The following is a 21,857-nucleotide window of genomic DNA, read 5'->3' on the forward strand; positions in this document are numbered from 1 at the left end:
AAAAGAAAGGAAAAAGAAAAAAAACTAACGAATGAGAAGAAGAAAACTAACGAAGAAGGAAAGAAGGAAAGAAAAGGAAACGAAGAACGAGAATGATAAAACACCGTAAAGAGGGAAAAAGGAAATAAGGAAAAAAATGAGCGAACGAGAAATAAATAACGAAAAAAATAAACAAATACAGTCGCTTCGCTTCTTCGTTTTTTATTATATTTTTTATTCGAAACCGACAAAAAAAATATTAGAAAAACAGGTAATCAAACTTTTTTACCTGTCATTTTAAGGTGTGTGTGTGTGTGTGTGTGTGTGTGTGTGTGTGTGTGTGTGTGTGTGTGTGTGTTAACAGTATGAATCTGAATAAAAAAAATATAAAAGAAGTAAAGAGGAAGACGAGAGAAAGGATTGATGGAGAAAAGTTAGACAAAAAAGGAGTTAGGAAAAGGAGAAATTAAATAAAGGAAAAGAGGAAGAAAATCAAGGAAATAGAAGAGAAAAAAAAGATTGTGTCAAAGGAAGTTAAGGGATCAAAGAAATAAAGGAAACGAAGAAAAAAGGAAATGTAGAGAAAAAAAGTATCTGTCTGTCTGTCTGTCTGTGTCTGTCTGTCTGTCTGTCTCTGTCTGTACCTGTCTGTCTGTCTCTGTCTGTACCTGTCTGTCTGTCTCTGTCTGTACCTGTCTGTCTGTCTCTGTCTGTACCTGTCTGTCTGTCTCTGTCTGTACCTGTCTGTCTGTCTCTGTCTGTACCTGTCTGTCTGTCTCTGTCTGTACCTGTCTGTCTGTCTCTGTCTGTACCTGTCTGTCTGTCTCTGTCTGTACCTGTCTGTCTGTCTCTGTCTGTACCTGTCTGTCTGTCTGTACCTGTCTGTCTGTCTGTACCTGTCTGTCTGTCTGTACCTGTCTGTCTGTCTGTACCTGTCTGTCTGTCTCTGTCTGTACCTGTCTGTCTGTCTCTGTCTGTACCTGTCTGTCTGTCTCTGTCTGTACCTGTCTGTCTGTCTGTCTGTACCTGTCTGTCTGTCTGTCTGTACCTGTCTCTCTGTGTATCTCTCTGTCTGTGTATCTCTCTGTCTGTGTATCTGTCTGTCTGTGTATCTGTCTGTCTGTGTATCTGTCTGTCTGTGTATCTGTCTGTCTGTGTATCTGTCTGTCTGTGTATCTCTCTGTCTGTGTATCTCTCTGTCTGTGTATCTCTCTGTCTGTGTATCTCTCTGTCTGTGTATCTCTCTGTCTGTGTATCTCTCTGTCTGTGTATCTCTCTGTCTGTGTATCTCTCTGTCTGTGTATCTCTCTGTCTGTATATCTCTCTGTCTGTATATCTCTCTGTCTGTATATCTCTGTCTGTATATCTCTCTGTCTGTATATCTCTCTGTCTGTATATCTCTCTGTCTGTATATCTCTGTCTGTATCTCTCTGTCTGTATCTCTCTGTCTGTATATCTCTGTCTGTGTATATCTCTGTCTGTGTATATCTCTGTCTGTGTATATCTCTGTCTGTATATCTCTGTCTGTATATCTCTGTCTGTGTATCTCTGTCTGTGTATCTCTCTGTCTGTGTATATCTCTGTCTGTATATCTCTGTCTGTATATCTCTGTCTGTATATCTCTTTCTGTCTGTGTCTCAGTCTGTATATCTATTTCTGCCTGTGTCTCTGTCTGTATATCTCTTTCTGTCTGTGTCTCTGTCTGTATATCTCTATGTGTGTGTGTCTGTCTGTGTATATCTCTATCTGTGTGTGTCTGTCTGTATATCTCTTTCTGTCTGTGTCTCTGTCTGAATATCTCTTTCTGTCTGTCTGTCTGTCTGTATATCTCTGTCTGTGTATCTCTCTGTCTGTGTATCTCTCTGTCTGTATATCTCTCTGTCTGTATATCTCTCTGTCTGTATATCTCTGTCTGTATATCTCTGTCTGTATATCTCTGTCTGTATCTCTGTCTGTATCTCTCTGTCTGTATCTCTCTGTCTGTATCTGTCTATCTATCTGTCTGTCTGTCTGTCTGTCCGTCTAAATCTAAAGGATGACATGAAGATTACAAAAACGGAGGAAAAGGAAGAGGAAAAGGACGAAAATGGAACGGAAAAACACAACACGAGGAGGAAAAAGACGAGGAACAAACGGAGGAAAAGGAGGAGGAAGGAAGGAAGGAAGGAAAGTAGGACAAGAAGGAAGAGAAGGAAAGAAGGAAAATGGAGGAGGAGGAGGAGGAGGAAGGAACGTAGGATAAGAAGGAGGAAGAAGAGGAGGAGGAGGAGGAGGGGGAGGGGGAGGAGGAGGAGCAGCACTAGCAGGACATGAGGACAAAACAAAACGAAGAAAGAAAAAAAAAACATGCAAATTTAAAACTCATAATAACTAAATACAAATAATAAACTTTAACCATTACTTTTTTTCTGCCCCCCTTCCCCCCCCCTCCCGCCCCCCTGCCGTGAATCCTTCCCTCCCTCCCTCCCTCCCCGCGCGCGTCTGGATCCCTGCCCCGCCCCCCCCCCCACGTCAGGAGTTCATGGCCGTTTTTCTTCTATAATTAAAGGAACATTAATTTCCCGCGTCGCTGTAATGATTTAGGCCTGTAATTTAACCTTCGCCCACTGCTCTCAACCTTTGTTTCAGGAGGTTTTATTCTTTTTTATATTTTTCCCCTCCCCTCTCTCTCTCTCTCTCTCTCTCTCTCTCTCTCTCTCTCTCTCTCTCTCTCTCTCTCTCTTGCATATTATTTTTTTCTCTCCCGGCTGCTTCATGATTTGCCTTTTTCTCTTTCTTTCTCTCTTTCATGGCATTCCTTTTCATAGTTATTTTTTTTTCCCCGCTTCCACATTTTTTTCCTTTTATTTTTCTATCTATTTTTTTCCTTCCTCTCTTTCTCTGTTTCCTGTATATCATTTTTTTCCCTCTTCTCTTTATCATGGAATTTTTTTTTTTTTTTTACTCCTGCTTCCATATTCTCTTGTTCTCTAATTTCATTCTTTTTTTTTTATCTCCCTTCTACTTCATAAGCTTGTTTTTTTTTTCATAATCAGCCTTTTCTCTTCCACGGCATTCTTTTTTTCTCCTGTTTTCGTATCTCCTTTCTTTATTTCATTCTCTTCTCTCCTTTTTTTCCATAACTCGCATTTCATTAGGTTTTTTATAATTTTTTACTTCCTTGGGATTTCTCTATAAAAATATCCTCCCCAACTTTCATATTTTTTTCTTTTTCATTATCTTTTCTCTCATGATTTCACGGATTACTATTTCATGATCTCTATTTTTTTTCTGTATCATATTCCATTTCTTTCCCTTCCTTCTAATTATTTACATTTTTTCACTTTCAAAAATCTAATATGTCTCCTCTTTTTCACTTTTTTTCTATTTCTTCCAAACTTTTATTTCATTCAGTTTCAAATCCCTTCCCTTTGATTACTTCCCTCGGCTTTCATTATCTCATTTCATCAATTCCCTCTTTCGTATTCTTTTATGTAACCTTTTTCCTCCTTTTCCTATTCTTTCTTACCATTTTCCTTATTATTCCTTTCTTCATTATCTCTTATCTTTTCCTTTTCTATATTCCTTTGTCTTCCTCTTTTTTCATTCCTTCCTACTTTTCCTTTTTTTTATATTTTCCCTCTTTCATATTTTGCTGTATTCCTTTTTTTTCCTACTTCCTTCTCTTGTTTGCTTTTTATTTCACTATCTCACAATTTTATCCCTTTTTATACTTGCTCTTTTCATCTCTTCTATACAATTATCTCCACTTTCCCTTTCATTCTTTCCTCCATTCTTCCATTATTCGTTTTATCCCTCTTCAATATTCCTTTATGTAACGTTTTCTTTCTCTCTCCTTCTCTTTCTCCCCTCTTTTATTTCACTATCTCAATTTTATTTCTTTTATTCTCTCTCCTTTCTCCTATTCAGTTAATCTCCACTTTTTGTTTCTCTAAATCATATTCTTTCTATATTCTTTTGTGTAATATTTTTTCCCCCTTTTCTACTTTTTTTTTTGCATTTTCCTTTTATTTCTTTGTATTTTTCATTTCGTTTTTTCTTTTCCTAATACTTTTATCTTCCTCTTTCCTTTATCATATTCATTTTGTTTTTCTTCTTTTCCTTCTTCTCTTGTCTTCCTCTTTCTTCCCTCTTTCCTACTGTTTCTCCTTTTATTCCTTCCTCCTCCTCCTTTTATTCTCCGTCATATTCTTTGTCTTTCTCTTTTTTTTTCTCCTCTTTCCTATTTTCTCTTTTTATTTCACTACCTCGCAATTTTATCCCTTTTTACACTCTCTTAATCTCTTTCTTCCATTTAATTATCTCCACTTTTTGCTTCTCTCTGGATCCTATTCTTCGATGCTCCTTTGTTATGGGAAGGGGATCGAGTCGCCTTTTAATTGCTTCGCTGATTTTTGTCGATCTCTGTTGTCTTCCCCTCTGTAATTACTCTCTCTCTCTCTCTCTCTCTCTCTCTCTCTCTCTCTCTCTCTCTCTCTCTCTCTCTCTCTCCTTGTTTATCTCCTGTTTTCCTCTTGTTTGCTTGGCTCTTCTTTCTTTTATCAATTGTTTGCGTTCGTCTGCGCCGCTTGTGTTTTGTTTTCTCTTTTTTTTTGCATATTCTTCCGTTTATACTTTTTTTATTCTTTCGTCTGTTTTCTTTTCTTTCGTCTATTGTGAATCCTTTGTTTGCTTCTTATTAAGCTTGATTACTTATGGATCTTGTTTGCTAATGCTTTCTCATTCCTTTACTTAATAATTTACGTCGTCTATGCCAATCTTTCTTTCTTTCTTTTTCTTCTTTTTCTTCTTCTGCATCGCCTCTTGCTTCCTTTGTCTTCCTTAGTATCTTCATTCAAATATATGGCGTCTTATATCTTCCTTAGTCTATTTTTAAAACCACATAATTTTTTTTTTCGTCTCTCCATCTTCCTTCTTCTTTCAGTCTTGTCTAGGTAATTATCTCTTTCGCTTGTCTGTTATCTTTCTCCTCTTACATGCCAATCCTTCTCTTCTCTTATTCCTTCTTTTCCGTCCCTTGTGAATTATCTGTTTGTTTGCTCGCTTCTCTTTTATCTTTCTCATCTTTGACAGTTACTATCTTTTCTTATTTCCCATCTACGATTCCTCTCTCTGTTTCTTCCTTATTTAACTTTTTTCCTATCTTTTTTTGTCCCTTGCGAATCGCCTAGTTCTTTCTTTATTTTTCTTTACTTTCTTGACACTCTCTGATCCCTTTCCTTCCCTTCCTTCCTTCTTTCTCATATATTTTCCTTCTATCCTTGTTTGTTATTTGTCAAGTCCATGATCTGTTTATCCACTTCTTAATAACCCGGTAGCAGCGACGGGCCAAATCTGTGCCATGATATAAACCCCTAAAAATAGATGATACATAAACTGATCACAAATGCTTTGATATATATTATGAAATGGCTTGTGTGAGGGGTGATTTTTTTCTCATTTTTCTCGCTTAGAGGGACCACTAAGATACATGATCCCCGCTGTTACTTGGTTAATAGCTAGTTCTTTCTTTATTTTTCTTTACTTATCTCTATTTACACGACTTTTTTTATCTCCTTCCTTTCCTTTCACCTACGTATGAATCCTTTGTCTGTCCCAAGTTTGTTTGTTTCTTATTAGTCAAGGCTACGTGTTTATCTGCTTATCCGTCTCTTTATATCTACTTTCTTAATTTGTCTTCACCTATCTGTACATTTATCTAACACTATTCTATCTACATTTTCCTTCCACGCTTTCTTGTTTCTTTCTTATTTGTCAAGGCCACGTGTTTAAATGTTTATGCGTCTCTCTCTCTCTCTCTCTCTCTCTCTCTCTCTCTCTCTCTCTCTCTCTCTCTCTCTCTCTGACATTTATTATCCTTCCCTTCCCTTCCTTCCACCTACGTATGAATCCCTTGTTTGTCCCTTGTTTGCTTCTTATTTGTCAACTCCACGTATTTATCCGCGTCTTTACTGCTCCGTGTACAGGACCTCCGTGTTATTGGGTTTTCGCCTCCCTTCTTTTCCCTGATATTTATTGCTTGTTTGCTTCGCGCGCTCGTATTTACAACCCAGGGAGGAGGAGGGAAGGTAAGGAAAGCGAAGGGGGAGAAGGGAGGGAGGAAGGCAGAGGGAAGAGGGTAGGGAAGAGAAAGAAAGGAAGGCAAGACGACGGGAAAGAGGAAAGGAGGAAGGGAGGGAAGGAGGGAGATAGAAGGTGGTTAAGAGGAGGGAAAAGCAAGATGAGGCGATGGGAATGAGGGAAGGAAGGGAGGCAGAGAGGGAGGGAGGGAAGGAGGGAGGAGGGTAAGGAAGGGGAGGGAAGGTGCGGGGATGGAAAAGAAGGGAGGAGGAAGGGAGGAAAGAGTAAAGGATCCATGGAAAAGGGTAGGGAATGAGGGAAGAGGGAGGGAAGAAGGAGGGAAGGGAGGAAGGGATGGAGGGAGGGAAGAGGGTATATAAGAACGGAGGGAAGTAAGGGAAAGAGGAGGTATAGAGAGAAGAGGGGAGAGAAGGAGGAAGGGAGGGAGGGAGGGAAGAGATGTGTTAAGAAGAGAGGGAAGCAAAAGAAAGGGGAGGTATAGAGAGGTGTGAAGAGGGGAGGAGGAGGAAGAGGAGGAGGAGGAGGAGGCGTTAACAGTCTTATTGTGTGCTAATACCCCGAGGAGGAGGAGGAGGAGGAGGAGGAGGAGGGCGTAAGACTGAAGAGGAGAAGTAGGAGAAGTGCAGAATGAGAGGGTGCCATCAACGAGGAGGAGGAGGAGGCGGAGGAGGAGGAGGAGGAGGAGGAGGGGAAGAAGAAATAGGTAAATCGAAGAGAAGGGGAGAGAGAGGGAGAGCGAGAGAAAGAGAGAGAGAGGGGAAGATAAAAATTACAGGGTTGTGAGAAATGCATGAGAGAGAGAGAGAGCGAGAGGGGGAATGCAGAGGCGGAGGAAGACGAAGAGAAGGAGGAAGAAGAGAGGGAGGAAGACGGAAGAAGAAGAAGAGGAGCAAGGAGAGGAGGTGGAAAAGGGGACAGCATAAAGCCATGGGTTCCTTCCACTTACTCTCCCCTCTTCTCTCTCTCTCTCTCTCTCTCTCTCTCTCTCTCTCTCTCTCTCTAGGGCTGTCTTGCTTGTTCTTTGCTTCGATTTTCCAGCACATCATGAGAGAGAGAGAGAGAGATACCATCCTTCCTTCCTTCCGGCTTCTTTCCTTTACCTAACTTCTCCCTAACTTTTCTCCTCCTCCTCCTCCTCCTCCTCCTCCTCCTCCTCGGGCGTTTCCTCCACTCCCTTCCTCCCCTCACTTCTCTCTTCCCTTCCTTCCTTCGTTCTTCCTTTCCTCTCGTTATCTGATTCGTTTATGCCTCCTTCATCCTCTTCCTCCTCTTTCTTCTCTTCCTCCTCCTCCTCTTACTCCTGAGGTTTTCATTTTCTTCTTTATCTCTTAATTCATTTTTATCTCCTCCCTTCGTGCATTCTCCTCCTTTTCTCTTATTTCCCATATTTTCTTCCTTTATCAATCTTTTCATTTTTTCCGTTTTCTTCCATCGGCCTTCTCTTTCTTCCCCTCTTCCTCCACATTCTCCCTGGCTTACTTATTTCTTATTCTTTTATTTTATTTATCATTTCTCTTGTTCCGCCATTCATTCAGTCCTTCCTGTCTTTCTCTCGGACTCTCCTCCTCCTCCTCCTCCTCGTCGTCTTCCTTTACCTTTCACTCCTACTCCTACTCTACCTCTTACTTCAATCCTCCTCCTCCTCCTCCTCCTCCTCCTCCTCCCATACTTTTTCTTCCTTCGGTTACTCTTCTTCATTTTCCTTTTACCTCCATCTTCTATTCTTCCTCTTTCTGCATATCTCCTCTTCCTCCTCTCATACCTTTCCTCTCTTTCCTTCTGTTCCTCCTCTCCGTTTTCAATTCACTCTCTCACACACACACACACTCACACCTTTCTATCCAATCACCATCATCATCACCATCATCACCATCACCATCTCCATCAGTACTCACCTTTTCCTTGTGGTGTGGCTTGGTGATCCTGAACTTGGGAATGATCTTGCCGGCGTAGGTCATGTTGGTAATGAGATCCGTCACTTCATGGACTCGCGCGAACCCGCCCTGGAAAGACAGAGAAAAGAAGGTTAGTTTCGTGGGTGAATGGGGACAAGATGAAGGGGAAGGGAGGGGAAGGGGAGGGGGGTATAGGGGATTGGAGGAGTGAGGAGGATAATGGGGAGTTAGGGAGGAAGATGGCAAGGAAGGGAAGAGTGGAGAATGGGAAGGAAAGAAAATGGAAGGGGGAGGTGAAGGTAGAAAGTAAGGGGAGGGCGAGGGGATGTTAAGGGAGAATGGGGAAGAAGGGAGATGGAAGGGGGAGATGAGGGCAGAAAAGGGAGGGTGGAAGGGAGACTAAAGAAAAGAAGGGAGATGGAAGGGGGAGGGTGAAAGGGAGGCTAAGGAAAAGAAGGGAGATGGAAGGGGGAGATGAGGATGGGTGAAAGGGAGGCTAGGGAGAAAGGAATGTAGAGGAAGGGAGAAGAAAGAGGAAGCTGAAGATAAAAAGTGGGAGACTGTCTTTTTTTCTCTCTCTCCCTCTCCCCAGTTTTTTGTTTTATGTCTCCTTCTCTACATAAACGATAAAGGTTAAAAGGAGGTTAGTTGAGTTTTTATCCACGACTGGCTGGGAGATAAATTAGAGATGTTTTGATGCTCTGATTAATGTGTTGTTTGCGTGGAGCTGCTGTTGTGGATTGAGATGCTTTTGTTTTGCTTTCCTTCCCACTGTTTCGTAAGGCTATCACGTGTTATTCTTTACGAAGGGAAGAGTAAAAAGGAAGGGAAGAAGAAAAGGAAGAAAAGGTTGAGATGTATTTGTTTTGCTTTCCTTCCCACTGCTTCGTAAAGCTATCACGTGTTATTATCTACGAAGGAAAGAGTAGAAGGAAGGGAAGAAGAAAGGGAAGGAAGGAAGGAAAACGGAAAATGATATATGAAGCGAGTCTTAGCATTCTTTACTCCCTCATAAGTTTTCATTACACACGCACAGACACACACACACACGAGCCCCCCCCCTACCCATCCCCCTCAAAACACACACACAACCAGCGAAAGAGATTAGTTTAGTTCCTCGCTTTTTTTGTTTTTTTTGTGCCTTTTTCTGCTCCCTCGGTCGTTTTGCATATTGTTAGTTAATTGTGTGTGGCTAATGTGCTTAGGCCTTAACTTTTTTTTCGTTGCAGGATTACAAACTCGCGGACGAAGGAAGGGGGGACGGGGGGAGGGGGGGAAAGGGGATTAGTTAAGTGTTTTCTACTACCGGTTTCTGTTTCTACTTTTGTCGTGTTCTAGTTGGTGGGTTTTGGTTTTAGTTGGTACCGTTATTAATTTTTTTATAGTAAAGGAAGCAACTCAAAGGGAACGAAAAGAGTAGAAAAACAAGCCCGGTAATTGATCTGGGGCGGTCTCGTGTTCTGTCTGGCCTTCTCTTCTAACTTTTTTTCACCATTCCCTTCAACTACTAATCTATTTTTCGTTGTTTTTTGTTATCCATAAAAATGACGAACAGAAGGATTTTTTGGTTATGCTTTTCTTAGTCATTCTTTTTTGTTTGGTTTTATTCCTTTCAACATTTTTTTTTTTTTTTGTTATCCATAAAAAAGACGAGCAATGATTTTTTGGTTATGCTTTTCTTAGCTATACGTTTTTATTTTGGTTTTATTCCCTTCAACATTATTTTTTTTTGTTATCCATAAACACGACGAACAGAAGGATTTTTTGGTTATGCTTTTCTTAGCTATACGTTTTTATTTTGGTTTTATTCCCTTCAACATTTTTTTTTTTTTTGTTATCCATAAAAAAGACGAGCAATGATTTTTTGGTTATGCTTTTCTTAGCTATACGTTTTTATTTTGGTTTTATTCCCTTCAACATTATTTTTTTTTGTTATCCATAGAAATGACGAACAGAAGGATTTTTTGGTTATGCTTTTCTTAGTCATTCTTTTTTGTTTGGTTTTATTCCTTTCAACTATTTTATTTTTTTGTTATCCATAGAAATGACAAACAAGGATTTTTTGGTTATGCTTTTCTTAGTCATTCTTTTTTGTTTGGTTTTATTCCTTTCAACATTTTTTTTTTTTTGTTATCCATAAAAAAGACGAGCAATGATTTTTTGGTTATGCTTTTCTTAGTCATTCTTTTTTGTTTGGTTTTATTCCTTTCAACATTTTTTTTTTTTTTTGTTATCCATAAAAAAGACGAGCAATGATTTTTTGGTTATGCTTTTCTTAGCTATACGTTTTTATTTTGGTTTTATTCCCTTCAACATTTTTTTTTTTGTTATCCATAAAAAAGACGAGCAAGGATTTTTTGGTTATGCTTTTCTTAGCTATACGTTTTTATTTTGGTTTTATTCCCTTCAATTATTTTATTTTTTTGTTATCCATAAAAATGACGAAGATAAGGATTTTTTGGTTATGCTTTTCTTAGCCATACGTTTTTTTTTGTTTTATTTTAACTTTCACGTTTCTTTTTTTCATAAACTTCTTAAATCTTTCTTCACCGTTCCTATAACTGTCTGTTGGTCATTGTTTGTTTTCCTCAAAACTGCGAGTACAACAGATTATTTGGATGTGCTATTGGTGACCTGATGTTCTTTGTTATCTTTTGTTATGTTTTGTCATTTTTCAAGCAAGATAAAGAACAAATACGGTATCCACTAAGCAGTATTCTCATATAGTCCACATCAATCACACGCAGCTAAACTAGATATGTGTTAACTTTCGACTATTCAAACTTAAACTCTGCCATTAGTAAAGAAAAAGAAACAAAAAATATATACGGTATCCACTAACAGTATTCTCATATAAACTACATCACTCACACGCAGCTAAACTTGTGATATGTTAACTTCAGACTATTCAAACTTAAACTCTGCCATGAATGTAAAGAAAAACAACAACAAAAAAAAGACGAAAGCTGTTTTACTGGTCATCTATAAAGAAAAAAACATCCTCTATCCGAAGCGATTTTCCGCGTTTACTCAGAGCGAGGAGTTCTTTCAATCGGGGAACACCAATCAAACGACTTTCTTTCGCCCAGTGGACTGAAAGAATATGAATCAAAGGTCCTCCCACGGTTGACTGTCTCTCTCTCTCTCTCTCTCTCTCTCTCTCTCTCTCTCTCTCTCTCTCTCTCTCTCTCTCTCTCTCTCTCTCTCTCTCTCTCTCAGGTAAGGTAGGCAGTAGGCAGGTAACGAGGTAGGTAATTAGGTAGGAAGGTAGGTAAGGAAAATTGGAGGAGGAGGAGGAGGAGGAGGTATGTGCGTGTGTGCTGTACTATGGTTGGGTGTGGCTGGAGGGAAGGAGGAAGAAGAGGAAGAAAAGGAGGAGGAGGGAGTGTAAAAAAGAGTCGGGGAGGGAGAATGAGAGGAAGGAAGAGAGAGGGGCGGGGGGGGGGGTCAGAAGGGGAGAGCGGAGGGAGGGAGATAGGAGGGAGAAATGAAAGAGAGGAGATGAGGGGAAGAAAGAAGATTGGGAGTCGGAGGAAAAGGGGACGAAAGAGGGAGGGAGAGAGGAGGAAGAAGGGGAGAAAAACCGGAAAAAGGGAGAGAAAAAGAAACATGGGTGACGAGGGTGGAGATGAGATGAAAGAGGGAGGGAAGAAGAGGAAGATGAATGAAAAGAGATGAAGGAAGGAGATGAATGAAGAAGGGAGAGATGGAGAGGAAAAAGGAAAGAAGGAAAAAGAGTAAGGTTGAAAATGGAAAGGAGAGAGGAAAAAGTACTGCAATGAGAGACGAAGGGAAGATAAATAAAAAAAAGAGGGGAGGTAAAGGAGGAAGAAGATGATGAGATGAGAGAGGAAGATGGGAAGAAAGGAGACAAGCAAAAGCAGTATTAATGAAAAAGGGGAAAGAGGAAAAGGAATAGTACAAAAATGAGACGAAGAGAAGAGGAATGAATGAAGAGGGGAGATGATGAAAGAAGATAAATGAGGAGAGATGAAGAAGGGGAAGAAAGGAAAGAAGGAAAAGAAGTAAAGATGAAGGGGGAAAGGAGGAGAGAGGGAAAGGAATAATACGGAAATGAGACGAAAGGAAGAGGAATAAATAAAGAGGGGAGATGATGGAAGATGATAGATGAAGAGAGATGAAGAGGAAAAAAGAAGAAGGAAAAGTACAAATGATGATAAAGGGGAAAGAGGAAAAGGAATAGTACAGAAATGAGAGACGAAGGGAAGGGGAATGAATGACGAGGGGAGATGAAGGGAGAATATGAATGAAGAGAGGAGAGAGAGGAAGAAGGGGAAGGAAGAGAGAGAAGGAAAAGAAGTATTGGTGATAAGTTACTTTTATGGGAGACTTATTAAAACACGAAAACAACAACAACAACAGAAACGAAAGAAGAATAACCGGGAAATTCAACTAAGAAAAAAATGGAGAAAAAACTCGCAATAGAGAAAAAACTCGCCATAAAAAAGGTCACCAAAATACATGTCAGGAAAAAAATCGCAATAAAAAATCAATAACAAAAACGTCCAGAAAAAAAGAAAGAAAACTCGATAAAAAATACTCCCGGAAAAAAAAAGTACGGAGACTCTCAATGATAGAAAAAAAATGTCGCAGGGAAAAATAACTCGCAAAAAAACAAACTCAGTAAGGCGACTCTCAATGATAGAAAAAAATGTCGCAGAGAAAAATAACCAAAAAAAATCGGTACGGCGACTCTCAATGGTAGAAAAAAAAGTCGCAGGGAAAAATAACTCGCAGTAATAAATAAATTAAAATACATAAACACCCGCGAATAAAGCAACAAGGAAACAAAGAAAAGGATAAACAAAAGCGCAACACACCAAGGAGCGGCGCAACACACGAGGGCTGCGCAACACACCTGCAACACACAAAAAACACCTTTACGAGATAACCGACTAACTCTTTTTGCCTGTTCGTCCCCTCCTCCTCCACCTCCACCTCCTCCTCCTCCTCCTCCTCCTCCTCCCTTCGTTCCTTCTTTCGTCCACTGCTGCAAGAGTATATTATATTGACGGAGGCGGGCAAAAAGGGCACAAAGAGGAGGAGGAGGAGGAGGAAGAGGAGGAGGAAGAGGAGGAGGAAGAAAAGGAGAAGGAAGAGAACAAGAAAAACAGAAAAGGAAGAAAAAAAGGATGGAGAGAGCGGAGGAGGAGGAGGAGGAAGAGAAGAAAGAAGAGGAGTACAGTCTCATTCCCTTCTTCACATACCCTTCCTCCTCTTCCTCCCCCCCCTTGCTTCTCACCTTCCTGTCCCCCCCCACCTTCCCAGACCACCTCGCAGACCAAATGGCCCCAAAGACCTCTACATCTTCCCCCTTGAAAGGAAGACCCGTCGCTCACATCCTGCCAGTGTTCTCGGCCCAGATATATTGCTCTCTCTCTCTCTCTCTCTCTCTCTCTCTCTCTCTCTCTCTCTCTCTCTCTCTCTCTCTCTCTCTCTCTCTCTCTCTCTCTCTCTAAAGTGTGTGTGTGTGTGTGTGTGTGTGTGTGTGTGTGTGTGTGTGTGTGTGTGTGTGTTGTATCTCCCCTGTTTCCCTTTTCCTTCTCTTATTTCCTCCTCCTCCACCTCCACCTTCACCACCACCACCACCTCCTCCTCCTCCTCCTCCTCCTCCTCCTCCCTTGTTCTCTTCTTCTCCTCTTCTTTTTCCTTCGCATCCTTCTTCGCCTCCTCCTCCTCCTCCTCCTCTTGTTCCCTTCTACTCCTCCTCCTCTTTTTCCTCCGCATCCTCTTCGCCTCCTCCTCCTCCTCCTCCTCTTCCTCCTCCTCCTCCCCCGGGATCCATACATAACCGCAGTGCCTTCCGGTAGCTTTGCAAACATACCCCGCCCCCCTCCTACCAATCCCCATGCCCCCCAACCCCTCCCTACCTCCGCCTCCCCGCCCACAAGAGACGCAGTAGGCACGTGGGGTGAGGGGGTGGGGGGGGGCAAGCAGATGCGGGATGCAGTGTAATAAATAGAAGGGGGGGTGCGGAGGGGGGCAAAGGGGGTGGTTCTGAAGAGTTTAATGAAGATATGAATGGGTTATGGAGTGGGTGAGGGGCTGGGTGAAGAGGGAGAGATGAGGATGACGTGTGGGTGGGTGAGGATGTGAGGGCGTGGGGGGGGGGGGGTAGAGAGGGAGATGATGGTGAGGTGTGGAAGGGAGTGGGGTGGGAGTGGGGGACGGGACAGTGAGGGAGAGGCGGGTATGGGTGGGTTGGAGGGGGTGAGGCGTGGGTGAGTGAGGGTGGGCAGCACTGCTTTAAGTCCTCAACAACAATGTGTGTGTGTGTGTGTGTGTGTGTGTGTGTGTGTGTGTGTGTGTGTGTGTGTGTGCTCTCTTCTCTCCTCCTCCTCCTCCTCCTCTTCCTCCTCCTCCTCCTCCTTCTTAATAATGCACACGCCAGTTATTGTGACGCCAGGGTTTGACGCAGCGCCGACGTTCACCTCATTATCGCCAAGAACCTTATTACTGCCCTCCTCATTATTATCATCATTATTGGTGGTGGTGAAGGTCGTAGTAGTAGTAGTAGTAGTAGTAGTAGTAGTAGTAGTAGTAGTAGTAGTAGGAGGAGGAGGAGGAGGAGGACAAAGACTCACGCTTATCTCAAACTTATCCAGCTACTCCTGAGTCCTGACAACACTTCTATTAAGCTCCGTGCGTGTGCGTGTGTGTGTGTGTTTGTGTGGCGGGGCAAGAAGCCAATGCCCGCGGCCCGGAAGTAGCCCCCTCTAGGCAGGTGACCCGGGCTAGCACAGGTGAGCAGCAGCCCCGCACCTCACCTCGACGGGGCAGACAGGATGGGACGATCTTTTTTGCGTGTCTTTTTGTTTTATATTTTTCGACCCTTCTTCCTTTCATTCTCTTAATTCGCATACTGATTCTACTCCTTCCTTTTCTTCCTAATCTGAGTACTATTCTTGTTTCTATTCCTCCTCCTCCTCCTCCTCTTTTGTCTACTTTTCCATCCTTCTTCCTTCATCTACTCCTTCCTTTTCTTCCTAATCTGAGTACTATTCTTGTTTCTATTCCTCCTCCTCCTCCTCCTCTTTTGTCTACTTTTCCATCCTTCTTCCTTCATCTACTCCTTCCTTTTCTTACTAATCTATGTACTAATTTTGTTCCTATTCCTCCTCCTCCTCCTCCTCCTCCTCCTCCTCCTCCTCCTCCTCCCCTTCTGTCTACTTTTCCATCCTTCTTCCTTCATCTACTGCTTCCTCTTCTTCCTAATTCATATAAAGCTTCTCTTCCTCTGTCTTCTCTGCCTCTTCCTCCTCCTCTTCCTCCTCCTCCTCCTCCTCTACTTCTCCTCCTCCTCCTCCTACTCCTACTCCGCCTCCTTCTTCGTCTAATTCTCATGGTCCCCTCTTCCTCTCCGTCCTCCTCTTCTTCCGTCGACTCCTCCTCCTCCTACAAAGCGTTCCCTCCCTTTCTTACATCCTCCTCTTCCTCCTCCTCCTCCTCCTCCTCTTCCGTTATCACATCGTCGGTTAAGATGGGAGGTAAGTAATCTTACGTACCCTTCTTCCCTTCTTTTTCTACATCCTCCTCCTCCTCCACCTCCACAGTGTTCTATGGAGAGGTCACATCAAAAATCTCTCTCAAAACACGCACCCTCCTCCTCCTCCTCCTCCTCCTCCTCCTCCTCCTCCTCTAATACCGACAGACAGTAAAGATCCACAGGGAACACTAAGCCATCAAAACAGGCAGCCTCGTTATAAGCCTTTAACAAACTCTCCCTCCTAACTCTTACTTCATCTTCCCTCTTCTTCCTCCTCCTTCTCCTAATGGACCCTTGAGACTAGCACCCCCTCCCCCCTGGCCCCCCATGTCTCCCCCTCCCCCCTAAACATCCATACGCCACAAGGGACTCATCAACACACCACCACAACGAAGGGAAAAACCAAGGCAAACACAAACACTCATTCGGACACAACAACCTTCAGTCTCGCCGGCCCCGCCCCGAGGACACGCACACCTGGGACGCGGCGCCACCTGGGGAGGACGTAAGCACCTTGGCGGGACACGAGGCACTGGGTGGGGCTGGGAAAGGGGGAGCTTAAGGCAGTATTGTTAAACGTCTTGGCGTCTCAGTTCGCATGTTTGAAAAGCCTCTCGTAGAAGTTGGTGGGATTTTCATGGAGTTTTTTTGTAATTCTGGTGATAGTTTTACACGACCTCTGCATTTTGAAAAGGAAAATCACACACATAAATCTGGTTACTTTTTTCTGTGGCCTTAAAAAATAATTGTAATGGAAAATCATCCTTAAAAATAATTGTAATGGAAGCCCGGTATGTTTATGATTGTAATTCTGGTGATAGTTTTACACGACCTCCGCATTTTGAAAAGGAAAATCACACACAAAAATCTGGTTACTTTTTTCTGTAGCCTTAAAAAATAATTGTAATGGAAAATCATCCTTAAAAATAATTGTAATGGAAGCCCCGGTATGTTTAAGAATGGACTGTTTTATAATCCTGGTGATAGTTTTACACGACCTCTACATCCTGAAAGGGAAAATCACCCACGAACACTCGGTTACTGTTCTCGGTGGCCTTAGAAAACAGTGGTAAAGGGAGTCCGATGCGTTAAAGAATATGGACCTAACCGCCTTGACGGGACACACAAGGCACGGGTGGGGCAGGGAGCGGGGCAGCTTAATCACCTTAGCACAAACAAGGCGAGTGTGTCTGGGCGGAGTGTTGGAACGGGACGAGGGGTTAATAATCTTATGGGTATCTTTATGGCTACTACTGTTACTACTACTACTACTACGACGACTACTACTACTACCACCACTTTCCTTCATTACATCACATATCACGACCTCAAAGTATAGTCTCACCTTCCCCTACTACTACTACTATTACTACTACTACTACTACTACCATCCTGTCACCACTCTCAAGCAACACCACTCATCACCTTTTTCCTTAAGGGTATACATTAAGAAACGGAAATGAGTTCGTAGAGAAGAAATGACAGTAGAAATGTTATGTCTGTATACGGTGTAGGTTCGTTAAATATTCTGATACAGTTTACCTCCACCTATATCCCAGGCCTATATCCTCCCCACCTCATTAGCACCTGTGGGACCCCCGGAGGCTTGGGTTAGCGCACCTGGGTTACCCTTGAATGTGTATCGACACGTCCACATCATCCCTTAATTGGCCAGGTGAACGAGAAGGCGAACCAGGTGACGACAGTGGAATAACAGGTAGCCGGAGATTAGAAACAGGTAAGGGGGTGACTTGGGGGGGGGGAGAGGGGGGTAGGGGGGGGTTGATGTGGGGTGACACAGACAAAGACAGACAGCGAGGAAGAGGGGCAAAAAAAAAAAACACAACTGTTCCCAACCACCTCAACACACACGTACGAAAATAAAAAGGAAGGGAAAGACGAAGACACAAAATCCCTTAAAAAAAGACTAATATAGAAAAAAAAGGAACAGGACAGGCAGCGTAGCCCTTCACCATCCCTTCCACCTTCCCTCCCTTCCAACCACCTTTCCTCCCTCCCTTCTTTCGTCCACTCTTTCCCCCTCCCTCTTTCACACCCTTCCACATTCCCTTCCTTCCACTTCCTCTCTCCGCCTCTCCCTTGCAACCTTCTCTTCTTCCTTTGCATCCTCCCTCCACCCTCCCATCCACCTCCCCTCCCTCCCTTCCACCTCTCAGCCACATTAATCTTCCCGCGTGTCACTTAATATATATGTTTTGTTAAGAAAGTCAGCGGCCGAGGCTTGCCCGTCCTCACCTACTCTGCGACTTCGGCGGGATGGCATTTTGTGTCTCCTCCAGGTGTCCCACGTACGGAGGGGGAGAGGGATTTGGACCAGGAAGAATGAGTAGGAATAAGGAGGTGAAGGAGAGAAGAGGAAGGAGAACAGAGGGACGAATCAGAAATAAGAAACCGATATTGATGAAAAGAAATGAGCAGGAGGAGGAGGAGAGGGAGTTGATAAAGGTAGAATAGATAAGAATGAGTAAGAATAAGGAGGTGAAGGAGAGAAGGGGAAGGAGAACAGAGGGACGAATCAGGAATAAGAAACCGATATTGATGAAAAGAAATGAGCAGGAGGAGGAGGAGGAGGAGGAAGGGATGACGGGCAGAAACAAGGGTAGGAAGAGCGCGCGATGACAGACGCGGGCACAAGAACAAGAGGAAAATTAATGAATGTATAAATAATTGAATACATGAATAAAGAGACAAGAAGGCAGACGCGAGGAGGGGAGGAGGAAGACCCACTAAAACGGAATGGGGAGGAGAAGAAAAGGGGAAGAAGATGGGGAGGAGAGAATGGGGAGGAGGAGGAGGGTACGAAAGGTGGGCTGGGCAAGGGTCCAACACACACACACACACACACACACACACACACACACACACACACACACACGCCAGTAGTAGTAGTAGTAGTAATAGTAGTAACGCTTTCCTACGCACTTTTTGCTATTATATTTTTATCACTCCTCCTCCTCCTCCTCCTCCTCCTCCTCCTCCTCCCCCTCTTTGTTCAACGCCTCCTCCTCCTCGTCCTCCTCCTCCTCCTCTTCATCGATCAGTTACGTTACCACACCCGCCCTCGTTCAACGTAACACACACACACACACACACACACACACACACACACACACACACACACACACACACACACACCTCCTCCTCCTCCTCCTACATCGACTTCTGCAGCTGTTAACCCTCTTTCGCTCCCTCCTCCTCCTCCTCCTCCTCCTCTCCTTCGTAATTACCTGCCTCTCCTCTTATCGTCGTCTTCGTTAATTCCCTCATTCCTTAAACTCATCCCTTACACGTGTTATTCCTCCTCCTCCTCCTCCTCCTTATCTGGCACCCCCTCCTCCTCCTCCTCCTCCTCCTCCTCCTCCTCCTCCTCCTGTTTTACCTGTTCTCACCGTCGCTTTTCGTCCTCCCTTCCCTTCCCTTCTCTTCTCTTCCCCTCCTCCTCCTCCTCCTCCTCCTCCTCCTCCTCCTCCTCCTCCTCCTCCTCCTCCTCCTCCTCACTCAATCACCCCGTCAGTCAGGGCTCCTCAGGGACTTGTACTAGCTGCGTGGACATTTTTTTAAGGGCATCCACCTCCTCCCCTTCCTCCTCCTCCTTTTTTCTGCAAATATTTTAGGTCTGGAATACATGTGAGGTGTTTCTCCCATTCTCCTCTCTCTTCTTTCCCCTTCATTCCTGCCCTTTCCTTCTCTTCCTTCTTCTCTTTCACCAGCTCCTCCGTTTTTTTGTTTTTTGTTTTTTTCCTGCAAATGTTTTAGGTCTGGATTAATTGTGTGTGGTATTTCTCTTTCCATCTTCTTTTTCCTTCTATTTCCATCTCTTTTATCCCCTTTCCTTCTCTGATCTTCCTTTCCCTTTCCTTCTATTCCATTCTCCTTTATCCCGTTCCCCTTCCCTTCCCCTTCTTTCTCTTCTTGCCCTTCCCTTTCCTTCTATTTTCATCCCTTCCTTTCATTTCTTCCATTCCTTTTACTTTCCTTCCCTATCTTTCTCTTCCATTCCATTCTATTCCCTTCCTTTGTCTTATCTTCCACTGCCTTCCTTTCCCTTCACTTCTTCACTTCCCTTCTTCACTTCACTTCATTTCACCCACACACTCGCCTGTCATCTCTGTTACATGTCACTTCCCTCCCCTTCCTCCCTCCCTCCCACACACCTATTCCTCCCCCTTCCTCCTCACCTCACCTCACCTCACCTCATTGCACCTTCACATTCGCCCGTCATCTCAATCTATCCTATACCTGTCACCTTCCTCCCTCACACACACCTGCCGATGCCTCCTGACACCTGCTTTTTACCTCCTCCTCCTCCTCCTTTATCTTCTTCCTCCTCCTCCTCCTCCTCCGTCACCTGCCCCTCCATTCCTCTCTTCCCGACACATCTGCCTATCTACATCTGCCTACCAGCATCTCTCCATTCCACACCTGCTATATATCTTCTTCCCTCCACTTCCCTCCTCCTCTTCTTCTTTCCTCCACAAATATGCTTTTCTTTTCTCCTTCTTTCTTTCTCCTCTTCACATATTTGCTTTTATTTCTCTCTCCTTCTCCTCCTCCTCCTCCGTTTCCTCTCCCACACACCTGCAAACCTTAATTTCGTATCTTCATCTCTCCTTTCTTTCGTAGTCTACACCTGCTCTCTCTCTCTCTCTCTCTCTCTCTCTCTCTCTCTCTCTCTCTCTCTCTCTCTCTCTCTCTCTCTCTCTCTCTCTCTCTCTCTCTCTCTCTCTCTCTCTCTCTCTCTCTCTCTCTCTCTCTCTCTCTCCATTCCACATCTGCCACGTCAAGACTTCCACACACTACACATCTGCCCATACCCCTCCCCCCTTCCCCTTCCCTCCCCCCCTTAGCCTCTATAAAGGGGGTTCCTAAAGGGGGTTCGAGGCCCTTCATTAGCGCGTAATTAGAGGTAAGAAACATCCGTGAGGCGTTGGTTTACCTGTACGAGTCTACCTGTGCCCCGTATTCCACCTGTCTACCTCATGATCAGCTGACTCGGGTTCTGTACAAGTTCGCCACCTGTCCCTTTCGTCCTCCTCCTCCTCCTCCTCTTCTTTCTCTCCCTTCGTTCCTCTCTTTTTTCTTTAACCGTTTCCTTCTTCCCTTTCCTCCTCTCTCCATTTCTTTCTTCCTCTCTTCCTTCCTTCCTTCCTCCTTTCTCTAGTTCTTCCTTCCTCTCCTCTCCTCCTCTCCCTTCTACTTCTTTCATTTTCTCCCCTTTCTCCAGTCCTTTGTTCCTTCCTTCCTTCCTTTCCTCCTTTCTCTAGTCATTCTCTCCTGTCCTTCCCTCCTTCTTCTCTGGCTCTCCTTCCTTTCCTCTCTCTTCTCATTTCTCTACTCTTTCCTTCCTTCTCTCTATTGCTCTTGTTATTCCTTCCTCCTCTCTCCTCCTCCTTTACCTCCTCCTCCTCCTCCTCCTCCTCCTGCTCCCTCCACTTCTTATTGCAATTCTCCATCTCTTCTCATTCCCGAAATCACCTCACAGCCTAACTCTTGCCGCTTCCTCCTCCTCCTCCTCCTCCTCCTCCTCCTCCTCCTCCTCCTCCTCTCCCTTCCTTCCTTCTTCTCTCCTCCTTCTTATTGCCATTCTCCATCTCTCCTCATTCCCGAAATCTCCTCCACAGCCTAATTCCTACCTCCTCCTCCTCCTCCTCCTCCTCCTTTTACTTTTTTTTACCGTTTTAAATCTCTCCTCATTCTCGAAATCACCTCTCTCGTGCTTCCTCCTCCTCCTCCTCTTCCTCCTCCTCTTCCTCCTTTTACTTATTTTTTGTACTGTTTTCCATCTCTCCTCATTCTCGAAATCACCTCTCTCTTGCTTCCTCTTCCTCTTCCTCCTCCTTCTCCTCCTCCTCCTCCTTCTTTATCGCCGTCGCCGCCCAGCTTCCGCAGCCCCCCATAATCCATCTTCCTTTAACATATATTTTTTTTTACATGAACTTGATTTACTGCGCGGGGGTTTTGAGACGAGGCGCGGGGCATGACGCTAAACCTCGGGGTGGGCGGTGGGGGGGGGGGGGGCGTAGGGTCCTGGGGGGGGGGCGGGAAGGGGGGAGGATGGGAAGAGGAAGATGGGAAAATGAGAGGATGGGAAGGGGAGATGAAGGAAAGGGAAGGGAGAGAAGGAATGGAAAGGGGAAGGAGAAGGGAGAGGAAGGGAAGGGGGGCATTGATCGTGCGTGGAGCGAAGAAAGAAATGGGGGGAGGAGGAGGAAGGAGGAGGAGGAGGAGGGAGAGTGGTTCCTGATCTTCCTCCTCCTACCTCTCCTCTTCCTCCTCCGCCCCCGCTTCGTCGTCCTCCTCCTCTTCCTCCTCCTCCTCCTCCTCCTCCTCCTCCTCCTCCTCCTCCTCCTCCTCCTCCTCCTCCTCCACCTTCC

At 44.2% G+C, this 21,857-nt stretch overlaps 1 protein-coding gene across 1 annotated transcript in view; it reads right to left on the bottom strand.

The window, feature by feature from the left end:
* LOC126986788 (serine/threonine-protein kinase plk-2-like) overlaps positions 1 to 21,857 on the bottom strand; it is a 132,945-nt gene that overhangs the window by 54,323 nt on the left and 56,765 nt on the right. Inside the window, exon 2 of the mRNA XM_050843159.1 lies at positions 7,956 to 8,063. Within this exon, the coding sequence (XP_050699116.1) occupies positions 7,956 to 8,063 (108 nt within the window). The remainder of the gene's footprint in view (positions 1 to 7,955; positions 8,064 to 21,857) is intronic.

This window comes from Eriocheir sinensis, chromosome 63 (assembly GCF_024679095.1).
Source record: "Eriocheir sinensis breed Jianghai 21 chromosome 63, ASM2467909v1, whole genome shotgun sequence".
In the NCBI taxonomy this organism is placed as follows: Eukaryota; Metazoa; Arthropoda; class Malacostraca; order Decapoda; family Varunidae; genus Eriocheir; species Eriocheir sinensis.